This window comes from Pimephales promelas, chromosome 25 (genome assembly GCF_988280905.1).
Source record: "Pimephales promelas chromosome 25, fPimPro1.hap1.1, whole genome shotgun sequence".
Lineage (NCBI taxonomy): Eukaryota > Metazoa > Chordata > Actinopteri > Cypriniformes > Leuciscidae > Pimephales > Pimephales promelas.
In genome coordinates, this window is record NC_142793.1 from 17,243,154 (window position 1) to 17,263,269 (window position 20,116).

At 38.7% G+C, this 20,116-nt stretch overlaps 1 protein-coding gene across 1 annotated transcript in view; it reads right to left on the minus strand.

Annotated features, from left to right (window-relative positions):
* ccnd2a (cyclin D2, a) overlaps positions 1-20,116 on the minus strand; it is a 142,792-nt gene that overhangs the window by 45,824 nt on the left and 76,852 nt on the right. The window contains exon 2 of the mRNA XM_039646912.2: positions 4,752-4,796. Coding sequence (XP_039502846.1) covers positions 4,752-4,790 — 39 coding nt within the window. The 5' untranslated portion in view covers positions 4,791-4,796. The remainder of the gene's footprint in view (positions 1-4,751; positions 4,797-20,116) is intronic.

The following is a 20,116-nucleotide window of genomic DNA, read 5'->3' on the forward strand; positions in this document are numbered from 1 at the left end:
CCAGCGGTGAAGACCATGTTCCCAACTGGTGGATGAAAAGAGAAAGTTCATGTGTTGACACACATACACAAACAGACACATGCGCACAGCTGCTGTGGAGGATGCTGGTGGTATGCTGAAGCAGAACTTCACTTGTGTGAGTGTGTGTGTGTGTGTGTGTGTGTGTGTGTGTGTGTGTGTGTGTGTGTGTGTGTGAGAGCAGCAGCAGCAGCAGTTGCTCTGGCGATGTGGATGTGCCGCGCAGCACTTCTCCCTCAGTTAGCCGGCTGTGGTGATCTGGTGCAGACGGTGCAAAACGCAGGCAGATGTTTCCTTCATTGAGAGTCGCTGTGCACCAGCAAACAGGGTGCTGAATAACAACACTTTGCGTATACATGAGGTTGTGTGTGTTTTCTTGCATCGAGTTACTGTATCAAGCTAGCAGTAAAGGACCAACCAGACACCCCATGGGATTGCATAGCAAAAAGACAGTCAATATTCCATGTCCAATGTTTGTTAACAAAGGTTGTTTCTTTTTATTTTAAGGATTCCTTGGAATAGTTCAACCATGATAAAATCATCCCATAATCTACACTCAAGCCATCGTAGGTGTATATGACTTTTTTATTTCAGCCAAACACAATCAGAGTTATATTGAAAAAATTCCTGGCTCAACCAAGCTTTATAATCAGAGTGAATAGTAACTGAGATTTTGAAGCCCAAAATAGTGCATCCATCCAAAAGTAATCCATAAGGCTACAGGGGGTTAATAAAGGCCTTCTGAAGAGAAGTGATGCGTTTTTGTAAGAAAAATATCCATATTTATAACTTTATAAACTAGAATCAATAGCTTACCACTTCACAACACTTCACAACAATACATGAGTCGGGTTCCGAGCATTGCCGAACATGAAAACGCAGAGGATAGAGCAAATTATAAAACGGTTAGTAAAACGGCTTTATTCATGATAAAACACGGCTATGACCGCTTCACCCAACGCTTCTATTTATCACTGAGCAGCACTGCGGTTCCTATGTTGTTTTTATGTGAGCTTTCATGAATATTACACATTCCATAATTGTTGCTGTTCACGGTCAGGGACTATTTTTCTTCCAGCAGAAGGAGGTTCGTGGTTCGACTAGTCGAGACTGTTTTCCAAAGATGGCGCCGCCTGTATACACGAAGTGAACTGTCTTTATAAAATATCTTCTTATTAAACGGTCTGTACACTTACAAAGTTCTCAATGCTTCGTTTAACATGTAGGGACCCTCATTATGTTACTGTGTTAGTGTGGGTCTATTTTGAGCCTTGTTAGTGGTATAATAGCGATTTCTCATATCGCGAGTCAATGCCCTCATATACTAGCGTTATACACTAAGCAGTTTTTAAAGATAAAACTGTTTACATTCGATTATCATGAAAAGAAATCTCAGAGAACGGTTGACTAGGTACCAATGTGTTATTAGACCAAAGGTTCATTTTGCGCTGGAGTTCTCGTGCTTTTTTGTAATCTCCGGTCACGTTTCCTTTTACGATACATTTTGGACTTTTCTGGTGACGAGGATTTGCAATGCAGCCTTTTAAACTTGCCGGGACAGTGCCACTGCTCTACTCCCCTGTTTCTTCTGCGTTCAGTTACGTCACGCTGGCTCCGAACGAAAACCCGTTGTGGAAAGTGGAAAACTCTCTGCTATTGTAGTTTTTCAAGATGGCGGAACTACATGGAAGCCTCCGTGGACCTACAGTACCAGTCCCATGTACTGTACATAAAGATAATAAATTCTTTGTTTACGAGGATAAGTCAGATAATTGGCAGAGGTATTTGTAAACCATTGAGGACATATTTATGAATAAAAATATTTATTTTAAATAATAAAATACATACAAAAGTACACATTGTCCCTTTAATGTCAAAAACTTGCACTTGACATGGCTGGCTGTGTTCGATTGCCATTGCACGACCTTGAGTTTATTACCTGGGCTAATCCTTGTGGAACACTTTATTTATAAAGTAAAGGTGGAAGGAAAATTTCAACCGAGAAAAAGATGCAGTTGGATCACGAAATATCTTATAACTCTTAAACCCTGTGGGGAAATCATGCCAACCCTATTAAGAACCTGGCGTTTTCTCTAACGTCTTTAATGGAAGAGGAAGTGATACAGGCTGGTCTCCAAATCTGACATTTAAAACAGTACCAGCAATGACACACAATCTAATGAGACAGATGGGTCCAATAAGCGGGAGATTGGGTGGCATGTCTGAACCGCAGGGAGAACAGACCACAAGGAAAGGCGCACTAAAGCGTTCCAGGAGAACATACAGTAAAGTCGGGGTGCCTTGGGGTTTTAGAAAACTCACACAGCGCAAAACTCAACTGGAGCTCAGCTGCAAGCAGGCAGCTGCACAGATCCTATCCTAGGAACTGAAAAGTGCAAATGTTCATGTCAAAAGTGTCAAGTCATTCTCACCAGAGGTTTTTCTTATAAATGACACGCATGCACCAGTAGCGCGTACTGTACATACACACTGTTCTACTAGAAAATTAGATTTATGAATATTAATAAAACAAACATATATTCTCCAAATTCACATTTACCCTGGATAATGTGTTTATTTTCTATGATTGTGTATAAATTGCTGTTTTGCACTATAGGAATCATGAGTAGCCTGTAGCTTAGCAGATTAAAGTGCCACCATCTTTACTACAATTCAAACAAGTCACTCTGGCCCAAGCAAAAGTTTATACTGTTTCTCATTGGCATCCAGACAAAGCTGCTTTAAGCCATATGTTCCACTGTGCATAATTACCTCTGTTCCAAATACTGAATTTATTTCATAAACTTAAAAAACCTCCATTTCAGGATTTACAGAGAATTATTGTATAAGTAAAGAGGCAAGAGTTAATGAAATGGGGTTTAGTAATGAATGGGATTTATAAATAGTATGGAAACCCCTCATGAGAGCATTTACAGGAATTTAACTGTAATTCAGGTTTCAGTGGTTCAAGTATCAGATCATTTGTGATACTGAAAATCTTTGCCGCTGTTGCTAATGGTACGATGCTTGGCCAATGTCTGGGTCAGAGTCTAAAGGTCAAAGAGTTGAAAAAGGAAATACACTGTAAAAAAATATTGATGGTTTAACTTAAAAAAGTAAGTGACCTGGTTGCCTTAAAATTTTAAGTTCATTGAACTGGAAAAAGTGAGTTAATACAATGAAGGAGATTCATTTAACCATCAGAAACTCAAAATAATAAGTTATCTCAACTAAATAAATTATTATAAAGTTGATTTGACAAAAGAAAATATGTTGTGATAACGAATCTTGAAAATATTTTTTACCGTGTAGTTTCTTCATGTTGTTAGATAAATTGCAAAAAAAGTGTAAATATATAATAAAATAAATGAGTAAATAATTTCAGTATGCCTTAAGTAAGAAAAATATTTTTAAAAAAACAACACCGTAAAAAAAAAAAAGAAAATAAAAGAATACAAATGATATAAAATATAAAAATAAGGGAGTACATTCTCAGACAAATACCATAAATTGATTACAAAAAATTAAAAATTAAAAAAATAATAAAATCAAATTGTTAAATAAAAGAGTATAGTATGCCTTAACTGTAAATGTATGCAAGGACTGACCAGTTGGAGGTATTAAACAATGAGATATGTGGCAGATATTAAAAGGATGCAACATCTGAATCTAAATCCCCACAACAAACAGAATATTTACAGACCTGAGGTTCATAGCATGTGCAGAGGAACAACTGAAAGAGCCATTGTCAGCAACACCCGCTCCTGGTAAGACGTGTCCCTATACACACACATGCATTATCACTTTACTGAAATAATGAGCCCTTAAAACAACACCCACCTCCGTGCTGTTACATGAAACTATGTGTATTTAGATACTTGTGGGAAATGTAGAAAAACTCAAAATGAAGCCAGGGTGATAGGATATGGCGAAATTGTCTAATGCCAGACACAGACAGAAGGGAACAACAATAAAGTCAACACGACAAACAAACAAAACTAGAATAAAGCACAGTCGAATCTCAAATGTTAGCAAAGAGCCAACCATTCTCCATGTTTAGTCTTTGTTATAATAAATAATTCATCATTTCACTTCATAATTTTAGGAGCACTGACATTACAAGAGTTAAAGTCCCCGTGAACCGGAAGTTGCAAACGATTTTTCTCCAGTGCTGTGACGTATTTCCAAGTGAAACGGAATATTGAACAGAGGGCAGGGTTTTACTCTAGCGCTCCTCCTCTCCATCTCTCGCTCATAGCAAACTAACGGTTTGAGGGGAGTGGTTAAGCGTTTCCCCACCCAAGCTGTGAAACCTACGTCATCAGAAAAAGAAACCGTTCCAGACCGGAAGTAACTTTTCAGATTTTGATTAAAGATTACCAAGGTAAAACATTTTTTAAATATATTTTTACTTGCACGGATTAATTGTTCACCACAAGACTAGTATGCGCTAACAAAGTAAATAGGTTCAATTTTGATTTCACAGGGACTTTAAAGCCCTGGTTACCACATAAACACAAAGGTCACAAAACTTGATCACGTTAACAGCAGGTATTTCCTGTTCTTAGCAGAGAGCTTCATATGCCCTTAAACAAACCAAAAACTTTCAACCCTTGATGGATTCCAAAAAATAGCCAAATTCTCAGACAAACTTCTCAGGCAGTCTTTTATAAGAGTATTTCAGATACAGAAGCTATGGAAGCTGCAGTGTAAAACCTTGAACCAGCACTTACTTTAACGTCTGCACAAGCTTTGGTTTGTGTGAAATTCATGGCCACCTGCAAACCAAACAAAACAGAGAAACAAACGGTGATTAGGTCGTTCTATATGACTTATTTCACAATCTAAACATGCTTCTGATGTTCTCGGCTGGTGCATGGGGAGTCACGGTTTTGCCTATGGCACTGAACTGTACAGCCCAATGGAGCGTAGTGAACATATCTTCTTTTTTGTGGAAAATCCATGTCCTCCGTGTACTGAGATTGGTGGAATTCCCCTAATGGTAGCCAGTTTTAGAGGAGAGAAACCCCACACTTTCAGACCATACGGATTTTGTTTCTGTTAAGACTTTGGAAAGTGGAAAAAACTGAAAAAGTTTCAGCACAGTTGAGAAACGTATTTCTGTATGAATTAAACACTGTGAATAAAGAAGGACATGGAAAGAGTGTAGGTTGTTAAGAGTACAAGAAGAATGACTCAAAAAAACAAAGTGTGACAAACCGTCTCCAAAAACTTAAAGACTTCATGCCGCCACATTTTACTATTTACAATTTAGCTTTTTTGCTTTAAAAAAGAAATAGTAAAGATTAATAATATGAACCCTATAAGCCATCGAAGGAGCGACACTATAAAGACAGATGGGTGGATTTACCGAACAGTTGCGCCACTTTAGCAGTGTTGGGAAAGTTCACTTTCTACATGAACTAGTTCAAAGTTCAGTTCACACATTTTAAAATGAACTAGTTCAGTTCATAGTTCATACTTCAAAAGAATGAACTAGTTCATAGTTTGAACTAGTATGATCATAGTATGAACTAGTTCATACTTTTTTTCCATATGTTGCGAGCTTTATTATTATTGCCACAACCCATATACAACCACAGACAACAATTATTTTATCAACGGGCAAAGTTTGCACAGAAATGAACCAGTCATAAACCAGTTTGAATGATCGACACCACCTCGCTCGCTGCTTTTTCGATGGCGGCCGCGGTGCGACACTGGTGGCTTGTGTTGCCAGATTGGGTGTTTTTCCGCTACATTTTAAGGCCTGTTTAAGGTGTGTTTTACTTTTAGCCGGGTTTTCGCCTGGAAGGCTCTATAAAAATCTGGCACCCTATTGTACAAAGTTAAACTGACAGAGCGTGCGTTCACAGACACCAGAATGAACAAGTTCACAGTAACGTTCATCAGGCAGTAATATAGTACGTTCAGTTCACGTTCGCTCAAAATTTGAACGCGTTCAGGCACAACACTGCACTTTAGCATTATAGGCCCTGTTCACTGCAGGTATTAAAATCAATCAACCCCACAGGAGAAAAATAAACCATATCCATTTCAACTGGAACGGTTAGGCAACAATAACTTTTCGGCCCGATGGTAGAAAAGAGGCTTAACTGGCTCAATGGAAACTTTTCATTGCACAAAAATGTATTTATAGTGGAAAAGGGTTCTTTTAATTGTTCTTCAAATTAAGAATTTTTTTTAAAGAACTGTTCACTAAGGTTTAAATGGTCACACTTCTTTTGGCCTAAACAAAACAAACAATAAACATAAACCTAAACTAAACAATGGCCTAAACAATAATACATTAGTCCTGGTTCGCTTAGCATTCACACTGTCATTTTTAACACCAAGCCTAAAGAAAGGTCAAAAACGTTTTTTTTTACGGCTTTTATCTTCCGTGAGGAGACACGGTTCTGATAATAGTACCGAATTGGAAAAAGGCAGTTTGTTTGGAAGAATTCACACTCCAAATTAACTGCACAGAGCAATCGCACCAGGGTTCGTTTTAATCGAACCAAAATGCCAAAAGGTTTTTCTTTGGGGAACCAATAACGGCTCTTCTATGGCAACACGGCAAAAAACAAACAAACAAAAAACCTTTCGATTTTTAGGAGCTGAAAGTTATTTTCTTTCATTTAAAACCTCTCTTCAGTGCAGTGGCTGATTGACAGGTGAGTAGGCGGCCAATCAGCATGTCAGAGACGCATCAAGACTGATTAGTCTGGCTCACCTGGCAAGAATGGAAAGAAAGTAGACAAGAAAGAGCAAATGTGACAATCCCAGCGCATGAGGAAGAAATAAGGGGCGAGGGGGAAGCGGCATCCCTAAAGCTACTGAGATGTGAAGTTGTCAAAACACATATTTCAATGTGAACAAAGTGAGCAAGGAGTATGCACACAAAAGCGTGTGAATGGGCAGATGTCTGGAGCAGATCCCAGGCTTCAGACTCTCAGGAAACTAGGAGATAAATGATGTGAGACTAAAGTTCTTCCATTGTTCCTCTTGCATTTAGAAGCAGCGCTATTATCGCCCAAAAATGTCTTTGAAACTTGAGCACTTAGTGTGTATCTGCCATTGAATTAAGCTTCTAGGGTGCTTTCAATGAAACCACCTGATTTGATAGTGAAAGGACAGATAAAGACAATTTCCTTTTTCATTTATACCTAACACAGGTGGTCAAAAGAGACTTGTGTTATTGATTCAGTAGTTACTGAATCAAGTTCAGGTGCTAATGCGGTTTGAACTGCCGGTGTCCCGACCAGTCTTCTTAAAAGAATAATCCATGTACAAGATGAGTTAAGTTCAATCAACAGCATTTTGCAGCATAATCATTTGGACGTGTATCTCATTTACTAAGGCAAAAACACTTCATACTCTTTTTTCAAGTACTGGTCAATTTGGAGATTTAGGGCTATTTGTGTTTTAAAGAAAACATACAAAATACACTTATTTTATTGCACTTTATCTATATGTGTCTGTAGATTTCAATTTCTTTGACAGCCATCTTCTCAAAATGAGTTGGGGTTTTTTTCATGCACTGAGAAATTTTTACGTCACAGTTTTATTCCTTTTTATATTCTGAAGGTTTTTTTTACAGAGGGGTTTGTTCATATATAATTTTCCTGATTTTATAAAGCAATTTATGATATCAAAAATCCCCTCTGTAAAAACTTTTGACTCTTAATATGTCAGCAAAATGAAACAAGAATTTTGAATCTGACTTGATCCAATTAATTTACAGAGGCAAAACATTTTTTGGGAATAACTTTAAACAGACAAGGTTTGTAAGCTATTTTTTCACAGTTCATGTTAAGTTAACACATATTGATGTCTTGAGGCTATACTATTGAAACAATGAGTTTACACTGTAAGAGACTGTTGTTGTTGTTTTTAAAGAAGGGGGAAATCGACATTATGCAACCAATCGATTGAGCTTACTGAACCCCAGAATAATCCTTTAACTAGCTGAAACAGCAAGCCACCCATAGGTTCTACTGAATTCGAGCATGTTAATAGTTTCCAACAGGGACAGTACCATTTGTCTCTGTGACTGTCACAGAAGCATACTGTATATGTGTGGTCTGTGCTTGTTTTAGCACTGCCGTAGGTGTGGCATGAGTGCGTGTTTCTGCCTGAGTGCTGACTTAGCGGCAAAATATCCGCACCCTCCCAGCAGATTACATGACATATTCCCACAGTTTCCATCACAAGAGATGTCTTCGACCCACTGAAAGATGTAAATGTTACTCTGTCAGTGTCCATGAACATTTACTGGAGCTTATGAGAAAACAGATGATGTGATTTCTTACTCCTTGTTACCCTACTGCGGTGTGATGTGCATACGATACGTGTGTGTATGTGCGTATGTGTGCCTGCTGACTCATCCGCTTTACTTGAAAAATGTAGCATCAAGTCGCAGCAGCAGAGGATGTGACTATATGGAGGTTATTCCACAGCAAAGCTGGTCAACAAACTGTTTTGGATAACAATGGGAATCAGTTCTTGTTCTCCAATTGCACTTAATGATTCTGGTTCATCATCAATTTCTTTAGTGGTGTTCACTGTAAATCCTAATGCTCAAAATAATACATTGGTTTGAGTGGGGAGAACTGAAATTAAACAAATTAGAATAAAACAAATGAACTTTTATGAATATTTAGAATTTTTTTTCTTTTGAGTTGAATTGTTTCATTTTTTTTCATTTTATAAACTTGTTTCTTTTAATTTAGACAAACTTAAATTGAACTTAAAATGTTTCTCTGCGAGATTAATGTTAAGTGGGAGATTTAGTAGTGTTTAATGTTTTTTTTTTTTTTGAGGGTTACCATCATATTGATGAGTGGAGCACAAGCTTGGTTTGAGAACAGAAATGTTAAATGTTAATTATTGCAGCACTACGCCATAGATATGCCATGCTAATGCTATCAAAACATTGTGTTACCAATTAGCAAGTTTACTGAATTAGCTAAAGCTAGCCAAGTTTTCACAACCAAAGCTATTTAAGTTAATATTACATTGATCATTTTAATTAAAACATGAATGAGCTTCCTCAAATACTACTTAAAGGGGTGGTAAAATGCCATTTTCACAAGATGTAAAATAAATCTCTGATGTCCCAGTGTATGTGTGAAGTTTTACCACAAAATACCCCACAAATATTTTTATATAGCATGTTAAAGTTGTCACTTTTTGAGGGTTTGCAAAAACGCACCGTTTTGTGCCTGGCCCTTTAAATGCAAATGAGCTGCTGCAGAGGGTGGGGTTTCAAGAGCTTGTGTGTGTTAGCTGCAATTACCTCATGCATACACACTAAAATGACAGAAACTGTTCTCCCTTTAATGTTAAAATGGAGTCAGTCAAAGATGGTGATACTCAAGAAGAAGTTACAACATGTATAATACAACAGGACCTCTCTGAATGGTTAGTTGATGAATTTATGTTGTTAATGTGGCGTTAACAATCCTAATCGTCAATTAGGATATTCTGTCATGGTAATCTATAAATCACTCATATCGGAACTGTTGTCAGATGCACACAGAGTGACTTTCTATTGCATGTGAAAAGATGGATGCTAAAGTTTGAGCTGACTCAACCACTCTTCCTCTTCTCAACATGGACTGTGTGTTCCTGAGGACGGGGTTTATGTATATTTTAGGGTGATGTCACTAAACCTAGAGGAATGTCGTGTAGTCCCTACCAGCCGTTTGTTGTAGTCCTTTTCTTTAAAAGCAAATATCTTCCTTAGCGTTGTAACTTTGATAATGTTGTTTATGCTCAAACAAGCAACATTACACACTAACTAAAGTTAGAAAAGTGAAATCATACTTTACCACCCTTTCAATATAACTGATTACCTACATTTTGGGGGAGTTTGTCAACTTATTTGGTTGAAGAAACAATGTAAAATGTAAACTAACTGAAATGGTCTCTTACTGGTAAAAACCCGGAACGCGTTACTTGTGTGAACAGCATATTTCAAGTCATTCTGGCAATTTTACGGTGATGTACCGGGATTGCTGTGTGAAAGGGGATAGTGATGTTGTCTACACTGGATGCGGCACAACGTGACAAATCCCAGACAGTAAACTGATGCCTTGTTTCTTTATGACATACTCCAAGCACTCTCGATACGTCCCATAGGAAGGACAAATAGATTTGCAACAGTTGCTTTGTCGCATTCACTGTAAACAACTTCTAGCGGTTGCGGTACAATGTGTCACATCAACGGTCATGTCCGGTGTAGACACTATTTGATGTAAAATTCGCATGAATTCAGACTGAACTTTTCAGACTGAGGTTGCATTGCAAAACACCTGACCAGTATCGGATTAAGGATCACATGGAAGTAGCCCAAATCAGAATAAAAAAAAGTGCCATTCGTGGTCCGTGCTGTTCACACTGTCATGACAAAAACAGATCTGACACACATATGAGCAACAACTTAAAAACGGATTTGGGCCACATTTACCTGCACGCAGCCATAGTTTTGGATGCTGTTGTAAAAGATGAGATACTGGTATACCCAAGAAGGTTCTTAACTAGCTTAAGCAGCTCCAAACTATAACTGACTAGCATAATCCAGTCTGGAGCATCATGGAAATCCATGCTGGTTTAACCTGGTCTTTTAGGCAGGGTCATCTTAAAAGTGAAGACAAAAAGTCATTGCTTTATCGTGTTCTTCTCTGATGCTTTCATCTTAATACTGTCTTTCTTTCCATCTGAAAAGAAAAAAAGAGCTTTTACATAATGATGGGAATGCTGCTCTTTGTTTTGCGGGTGTGGTTAAAACAGTTCACAAGTGTCATCCAGGTGGGCGTCAAAGGCGAGAGCTGGCATCAAGTCCAAACGCACCTCTTCAATGCCTCCAATCTCCCTTTTTAAACAAACTGCTTTGATATATGTGTGGACAAAAAAAAAGCTGAGTAAACAAGTGTGCAATACTGGAAGGATGGACAAGGTCTGTTCTCGCTCTGCCAGCGGGACGGTTTACCTTCCCATTTAGTGAGTACATGGAGGATTAAGCCAGAATCACTTCCTCTCAGTGTCTTTGTCCGTGTCTCTGTTTGTATCCTGGGAGGACTTCAGAGCCATGTTTGTTCACAGCTGACAGTGTCACGCAGATGTTTCTTTGGCGGCAGCACATGCTGGGATTGCATTGATGGAACTGTTTCACCTTGTCACAGGGATGAAAAAGAGGGAGAGACAGCGAAAAGAAAGAGAGATGTAGGCAGAGACTGAATAGTCCATGAAAAGGCATTCCTCTGCAGTTTTGTGGGGTTTCTTAAGAACTGAAAAACACTGGAAACACAGAGGGGTCTCATGCACCTTTTTTTGAGCTCGGTGGCCAGGTGAGATAAGACATGGTAAAAGAAAAGAAAATCACTTTTTAGATGTAAGTTTGTAAAGTGTAAGGCAGTTTAGTCTAGATAGGAAGCAAATTCTGAGCAAATTCGTTAGAACTTAAATCGAGTAGATAGAGTCCATCAAAAAAGCTTGCGTCAGTGGGTTGGACATTTTTCCCTGTAATGTTTTGATTGATATGCCTTTGAATGTTTAAGGATCATGTTAAGCTAGTTGTGCAAAAACAACTCCTATCAGCTCCTGCTGGTTAACACAGATTTTTTTCTTTGCTTGTTTTTGTATCTGAAGAAGCTGTATTACTTCAGAAGATCACAAAAAAATGTGGATTGATGGAAAAAATTCATCAATGGCGGGAAAGCGCCGTGTCATAAATGATGGAAAATCTCTTTAATGATGAGGATTGGATAGTAAATAGATGTGGGACACATTTCTAGACACACACCTTTGTAGGATCCATGGTGATTGTCCAAATAAGGTAAAAGGATGTGCGTGTAGAATCCATATCAGTTATTTGTCCTTGAGAACACATGAAGGCATGAATACTTTCTGTTTCTATTTCTACTGAAGTCCCAACCTGTAAAGCCCGTAACCGCCAGGTGTAAAACACTAGAAAAAAATTTGTTACATTTCCAAGTTCTTTGATCATTCATACAGGTTTAAAGCTTTCACTCATCCACCCACAGAAACACAAACTCACAAGCTGCAAAAATCAGGGGAGCGGCCCAATCAGAGGGGGTTTGCATTCTTGCAGTCTCCTCACTCAGAGCTCAACACAACATGCGGCTTTGTGGCCCCCCTCATCGCCAGTTCTGTTTAAGAAGACTTAATGGGACATAGACCATGCACTTTTGTGTTACACTTCTTTCGATATACCGGCACTGACAACCAGGTTCAGGTTGGAAAAATGACAGGTCCGGGCAGGTCAGTGGAATCTGGACCCGGCACGTGAAAGTGTAGCTAGACAACAAAACTGGGACGGAGAGAAAAAGTTGCATAGATATATGAGGTGTAAATGAATTAGCGAATTTTGCTTACTTTAGCGCAGTGGTTCTCAACTGGGTTGGCCATGTGACCCACATTTTCCCATGGTCATTAACGCCGCGTTCCAGGCAACCCGTAACCCGTGTTTTTCCAACCCTATACCTGTGGTAGGCATTCAAACCCGTGACTTCCCACCTGTGAACTCGTACTAGATCGATCTACTCCCAGTTACGAGCTCTGACGTCACATAGCCCGCGAAACAATAGAAAACAACAATGGCAGCCTCTACGGATGCAGTGTTTCTGTAGGCGGTACATGTGAGAAGACACTTTAGGACAATATAACGTTAACTGGTTTTCAGTCCATTGAGTGCAAGGGTAAATTAATACCAAATACATTTTCAAATATACAAATAAAGTAAAATAAAAGGTATAACAGCTTATCTTCCCTTATGCGCCGTTTTTCCTCCTCAATTTCCCTCAAATAAACAAGGAGTAAGCACCTTTGGCGACAATAAGTGCGCATAAGCCCTGTAAGGTCCGCCATGCTGGTTTGTTTACATCTAGCTCTCACAATTCCTTGCGCGCAGGTAGTTTGCCGTGACTGGCCTGGAATGCTACAAAGTCGTGAGTCGTGGTTTGAAGTCGTGATTAACGTGCTCAAAAACCTGCCTGGAATGCAGCATTAATCACAACCCAAATTTTGGAGAATTTTAACCAAGCAAACACACACAAGCACTTTACTTAAAGGAGTAGTTCACTTAATTACCTCATCATTTACTCGCCCTCAAACCATCCTAGGTGAATTGTATATTACTTACACTGTATATTACTTTTTCCTGGCTCTTCCAAGCTTAATTAGTACTGCTGATATTTGCACTATGCCATAATGCAATACGCTACTTCCAATGTCATCACTTGGGTAGGTTGTGCAAGTAGACTGCGTATGACCGTTTGGCCGGAAGCTTTACTTTGTAACATGTTAAATATGAATATTTTTCTGACACTTTTCTGATATTGGACACTCTCACTCTTACTACAACAACAACTCTTTAAATAGGCTACTTTGCATAATTTGCATGAAGTCAGATCATCAATAAAGTATGTCCTCTCTATTAACAAAACCACAAACTCTGTGACACGAACGAACACACACATTGATGTACACGGAGCGCAGCGAATGAAGCTGCTGTCAGTGTTGAACAGCTGCATGGACTTCTCTGGACCGAGCCCAGCCACCTCTGTCCCACAAAGAGCTGCTTGTGCCCTCTCAGTTCGGCTTGAGTCGACATGAAACACACACTCACAGGGCCAGGGTCAGACCCTGTTCTTTGTAAAGGGAGCTGTTGTCAGACCTCATTGGCAGACAGAAGAGTGGAGGTCAAATGTCAGCGCTACGGGGGGTAGGGTGAGGGCTGAGGTGAGGCGAGTCTGTCCTGGGTTGCTGCACCTCAGAGCAGTTGACATGCTAATGCTATGTGTGCAAATTAGATCTCAATCAGCTCCCTAGCTTCCCAGGTTCTGAATCAGTATATACGCAACTTCAGATACTGGCAAGATCGGTATGGACCCAGGGTTCACTAAACATTGGGACACTGATGACTCCGCGATATGACAACATCCTCATTGTACAACATCACTAGTCTACTGGTATTTATAACAACAGCAGAACTGATATCTTTCTGACAATATTTTTTTAATGTTGTTTAAAGTACATTATGAGAAATACTTTGCTTGTATCATATACGTGCAACCTTTCAGCCATAAATATATTATACAACATGTTAGCTAGATTGTTTCTTACCTGTCTAGCGATGTATGTTGATGCTAAAATATATGTAAATAATGGTTTGTATTTTTTTTAAAAAAACATATAGTTGCTGAACATCGATGCTACCTGGTTTTCATGGTGCATTGTGGGACTTTTTAGGAAATTCAGAGAATTCCTATTTTAACAACTTTAAAGTGACATTGAAACGGAGCCTCTGTTTGAAAGCGTCATGCAAAAACAAGTACTTTGGCTAACTTATAAACGTTTCTCGCGTAATATGTTATCTAAGACAAATTTCGGGTGGCCGGAGTCAATCCATGAGCCAAGTATGTGGATCGTACGATTATAGTGACACTGATAGCTGATCTGGGAACTTTACGCAAATGAGCGCTGATGTTGCCTGTGTACGCAAATCAAAAAGGTGTTGTATGTGACTCAAGAAACACGGTAAGGTTTCTTGCGCACACATTTCGTCTTGTGTTAAACACAACATAGAGACATAAATTTCGAAATGCTAAGTATACAGTGCACGGTTTCAGTTTGACACTGTCCTTCAGAAGCGCTAGCGACAGTGGTTTGACATTTCTAGGTCACTGAGCCACTCGCTAAACAAGCAGCTCAGAGATGCTAGGTGTTTCCCAGCACAGTGGCCATACAGCCTGAAACACACGGCGATCCGGGTCTGTGTAGAGTGGAACTTGTTGACAATGGTAAGGCAAACAGGACCTATAACCTTTCCCACGGAGTCCCAGTAACCTGAAGATCATATAAAACACTCCAGTGTTTGCTAGTATGCTAACTAGCACATCCTTAGCTGCTGACTCACGATCGGCGCGTATCAAATCGTGTTCTCTTTTCTCTTACTGTACGAGTTTTTCTCACACTTTTGGATGGCGTGAATCAACTCTGCAACCTTTCTGCTGTTTTAAATATTTATGACGGTTACGTCAACGTCTCGCTTCTCTCGGCCAGATGTGTTAGCTGCAGTGGTGGAGTGCTGCTCTCAGAACGAGGCCGCACACATCACACGCAGTTTATTTTAGTCATTTCCTCTCCATCCTTCAGCTGTCTATTAAGCTGACCACTCGCCCCTGCAGCTGTGGCCAATCCATAACCCCCCGCCGCCCACTACTATTCTTCTTATCAGCACACTCCTGCCGACCCACAACTGTCCTCGGTGGGACGCCTCTTCCCGGGCCACCAGTACTGAGTCGGAGTGCTGCCAGATTTGTCACCTGTGGAAACTTGGATCTTCGCTGATTCGATCTGCTCGGGTATGGCAGAGGTTTGCAAGGATGCACTGGCACAAGGATTAGGCAGATGCTGGGCACTTTATATTGTCAGCAAAATATCAGGATAGAAAAATGGATGTCAGACGACATGTTACATCCGTAAGAACGTTTATAGTTGTGTGTGTTCAAACGTTTGGGGTCAGTATTTTATACAGTTCTTTTGAACCATCAAAGAATCCTGAGCAAATGTGTTTTTGGTGTGCATTCAAATATTAAGCTGCACAACTGTTGTCGACATTAACAATAATAAGAAATGTTTTGCGAGCAGCAAATCAGCCTATTAGAATGATTTCTGAAGGATCATGTGACACTGAAAACTGGACGAATAATGCTGAAAATTCAACTATGCAATCATTTGATTTTTTTTATTTGAGTTTAAAAAATAAAATTACTTCCACCTCAGAATAAAAGATAAATGAAAACAAAAGGGTAATTTCAACTTTATTCCTCCTAAATGAGGCTTAATGTCATAATTGCACATTTCTTTCTTTGTAACTTTGTCCATCAAAATTGCATCCACATTTCTCATATTTATGAATTTGTACCTCACCATGTGACAATTTCTTATTTTTTTTATCTCACAATTACCTTTTTTATCTTCTATTTGAAGCAGAAAACAAAAAGCTTCCATTTAGCCAATTATTTCAGAAGACAATAACATACGAATATGAAAACAAGAACGTTGGTTAAAGGACAAGTTTGGTATTTTACAATTAAAGCCCAGTTTTAAGATCGTTTCTGATGACATAGAACGGTTAAGATTGTTTTTTAGACAAATGCTGTTGTCACGAGAATTTTCGGATTCTGTGGTAGCACCCCCCACCTTCACAATGGTAGCATAGGTGCACAGGAACAATCCTTCATAAAATGTATAAAACTTTAGTTTACAAAGACCTGACTGATATGCTCACACAAAAATTGCTGCAAAAGATGCTTTCCAACAAGTGTTTTACCATTTGTTGTAAAACTGTAGACCTATTTTTCCGAACGCCTCACAACCGTACATTCTTCCGTTGAGTGCTTGAATAATAGACACTCCAGCCCAGTTGGTGGCGATAATGCACCTTTGCTAATTGCAAGCAAACCACTTGTATAGCGTAGCCTACGATACCGCGACTGCATAAGACTACAGAAAGAATACAAACAACCTCATTTCCATTTCCGGCGGTGGAAAAATACGGTACATCGTAGAACATACTATACAAGCAAATAGAGTTGTACAAAAATTATGATAAAACCTGTTGGAAAGTATCGTTTGCAGCGATTTGTGTGAGCATATCTGTGAACACCCCAGACCACTCGGTGAGTTTCACGTCTTTGTGAACTAAAGCTTTATGAAGGATTGTTCCTGTGCACCTATGATACTGTTGTAGAGGTATGGGGGTGCTACCGGACAGCAGCATTTATCTAAAAAACAATCTTAACCATTCTGTTTAATTAGAAACGATCTTAAAACAGGGTTTTAATTGTAAAATACCGAACTTGTCCTTAACTCAAACATCTGTTTATGCAAATGGGCAGATGTCGCCGCTGACGAATCTGCCATGCAATTCGTGACGCAAGCCGTGCTGTTACGCAGCACTGTGCATGCAAGAACTGAGCAAAGCATGTACACACTGAAATGCATTCAATTACTGCCTCATTCATCTGCCTGACAGTCAGAAGCATTGAAGCCCAGAGCTGCAGAGGAAGTGGCTGGTATTTAAGCAGACATGCCAACCAGAACTGGTCCTGTCGTCCGTCCGGCTCGTCCATCAGTCCTTTATTTTCTGCCCTTATAATCAGCTTGTCATTTCAGTATGCTGACTTCATTATATCTCAGCCTGATTTGCATGAAAAGCTCCTTTATGCTTTTTGGCTGTTGGTGTCATGTTACTGCTGAGATCATCAGCACAACTGTATTCCAGTCGGCATGGAAAGATTACATAGTGTGTTTTATTAAAGCCTTATTGCTTTAGTAAAACAGTAGATTGTAATCCAGTCAAACTAGGATACCTACGAATGCATTGTAGCAATATATACATTATCTAGGCGCACCTCTATGTTGTATATATTAGCACAACCAATGCTGTATTGACCAATAAGCATCCAAGAACTATCTGTTTTACAAGGTCCTATAAAAAGGCATTCTGACATCAGCAACCGACGGTTTACAAACGCACTGTAAAACCGTTCCCCGTTAATGAAGTAAATCACTGGCATTCAGTTGCTCTTTGGTCAAACCTAAATTCCAGTCTATTGGAATTCATTGCTACAATACTATTTCTGCAGTGGAATTTGCTTGATTTCACCATGTTTAGACTCAAAAATAGCCAAACCCATCTGATCTGAAAAAACCATGCCAGTTAAAGGTCAGCTTTGCCTCACAAGCCCTATGACCCACAAAAAAAAAGAGCAGATCATTCACAGGAGAATTCCCTGGTGTATGATGGGTGGGAATTGCATGTTTGAGAAGGGGGAATAACTGCTGATAGCCCAGGGTGAACTTTGATTTGCATATGAAAACATGATGACATCACGCATGCCGTTTCACTCAGGTGAGGCAGATGAACTGCAGGTCACTTACATTGGCCAATCTTTGGACCCATTTATGCTGTTGGGTCATAGCCTATATATGCTAACTAAGATGTATCCTGAGTCTAATTCCCCTTCATACACTGAAAAATCTGACTACACATTTAATTAATTACAGAATACTACTAATACTGGTGTATAATATGCAGAGAATGTGCATGGGAGACATATCAGAGCTCAAGAGGACAAATTGTTGGCGCGTATCTCGCTGGCTCATGAGATGGCTCATGATCATGTGTGACTGACCGGGACAGCAGTATTTGTGGTGTATGGAGAACTATGGCATTCAGGGTAATGTCGGCATACCACCACGGCATATACCACCACCACCAAAACATAAAACCACAGCTTGTTCAACTTCCACCAAAACTGTTCGTCGCGAGCTCCACACCACAGTCAATATTCATGGTCAGGCTGCTATAGCCAAAACTTTGGTCACAGGTACCAATGTCAAATGTGGAGAAGCCCCCAAAAGGCTCAACACCAGGATTGTTGCTGCCCAGAGTGAAGCATGGGTGGATGAACCATTCTGGAGGAACAAGATAAATTGATGCTGTATTGGCCACAATAGGAGTCCTACTACACCATACTAATAAATTAGTATGGTGTATTTTATAACAATCATCCACTTGTTATAAAATACAGTTGAAATGCAGTTTGTGTAAAAAAAATATTTTAATGATTTGTAATCACAACATTTTTTATTTTGTCAACTTAGATAGTTCAGATAACATAATATTTTGAGTTTCTAGTGATTAAATTAATCTCCTTCAACTCAACTCAATGTTTCCATTTCAATGAACTTAAAATTTTAAGGCAACCAGGTTACTAATTTTTTTTAAGTTAAACCAACAATATTTTTTTTACAGTGGGGTCAATTTCTAAAGATTTTTGATGTTTTTGAGTAAGTATCTTATGCTGACCAAGGCTGAAATGATTTGATTAAAGCTACAGCAAAAACAGTAATATTGTGAAACATTATTACCAATTTAAAATAACTATTTTCATTTTTAAATAATTGTTCTTTTAATTCCTGTGATGTCAAAGCTGAATGTTCAGCATAATTCCTCCAGTTTTAGTGTCATGTTATCCTCCAGAAATCCTTCTTATGTGCTGATTTGCTGCTTAAGAAACATTTATTTGTATTATTACTAATGTTAAAAACAGTCGTGCTGCTTAGTATTTTTGTGGAAACCAATGTAAAGGATTTTTCCCTCCTCGTGATTATTTGATGAATAGAAAGTTTAAAAGAAGATTTATTTGACAATGTATATTTTGTAACATTAGAAATGCCTTTACTGACTCTTTTGACCAATTTAATGCAATTTTGCAGAATAAAAGTATGATTTTATTTTTAAGAAAATCATACTGACCCCAAACTTTTGAACGAAAAGAGTATAACTTCAGAACATCTACAAATTATTTAATGCGTCTGTTTTAAAAATATGAACTTTTACAAGTTCAATGCACAATGTAGCATACAATTTATTGATGCATATTAAACATAGCAGGCAGAATTATGTATATACTGTGCAGATTTCAGTATATAGTCAGATAAATGCATAAATAGTAAGATTAGTGTGCAATTTTGTTATTTTAAAGTCAGCCTCTCTCAGTCTCTCTATTGCTTGCAGAAGAATAGGCACAGGAAACACAGACTCTGATTTGTTTGATTTGCGTCCTCTATGGGCAACATGAGGTATTGCACTGTGTCATCATTGTCTGTTATCAGTTAGAAGTTACTGTTTTATTGAATAAGGATGTATGAACATTTTTATTCAAGAGAAACAGGAAAAAGTGATTGAACGAGGTGGTGACAATTTCACTATGACATGAAAGGTGCAAGAATGATTATCACTGGGTGTGTATGTGTGACAAGGAGGAAGGGGTGAGAGATCGGAAGGGAGTGTGTGTATGTGGGTCTCAAAAACAGAAAGAGAAAAGGAGTGACAAATGAAGAATAATCACTGCATGAAGCATGAAGAGTTGATGAATATGTCCTTTATTAGGTTCTCATCATGATCACCATCTGGTTATAAAATATAATTAATATGCCTACAGTATATACAATATCATATATCTTACTCTGAATGTTACAAGTACAATTAGATTAA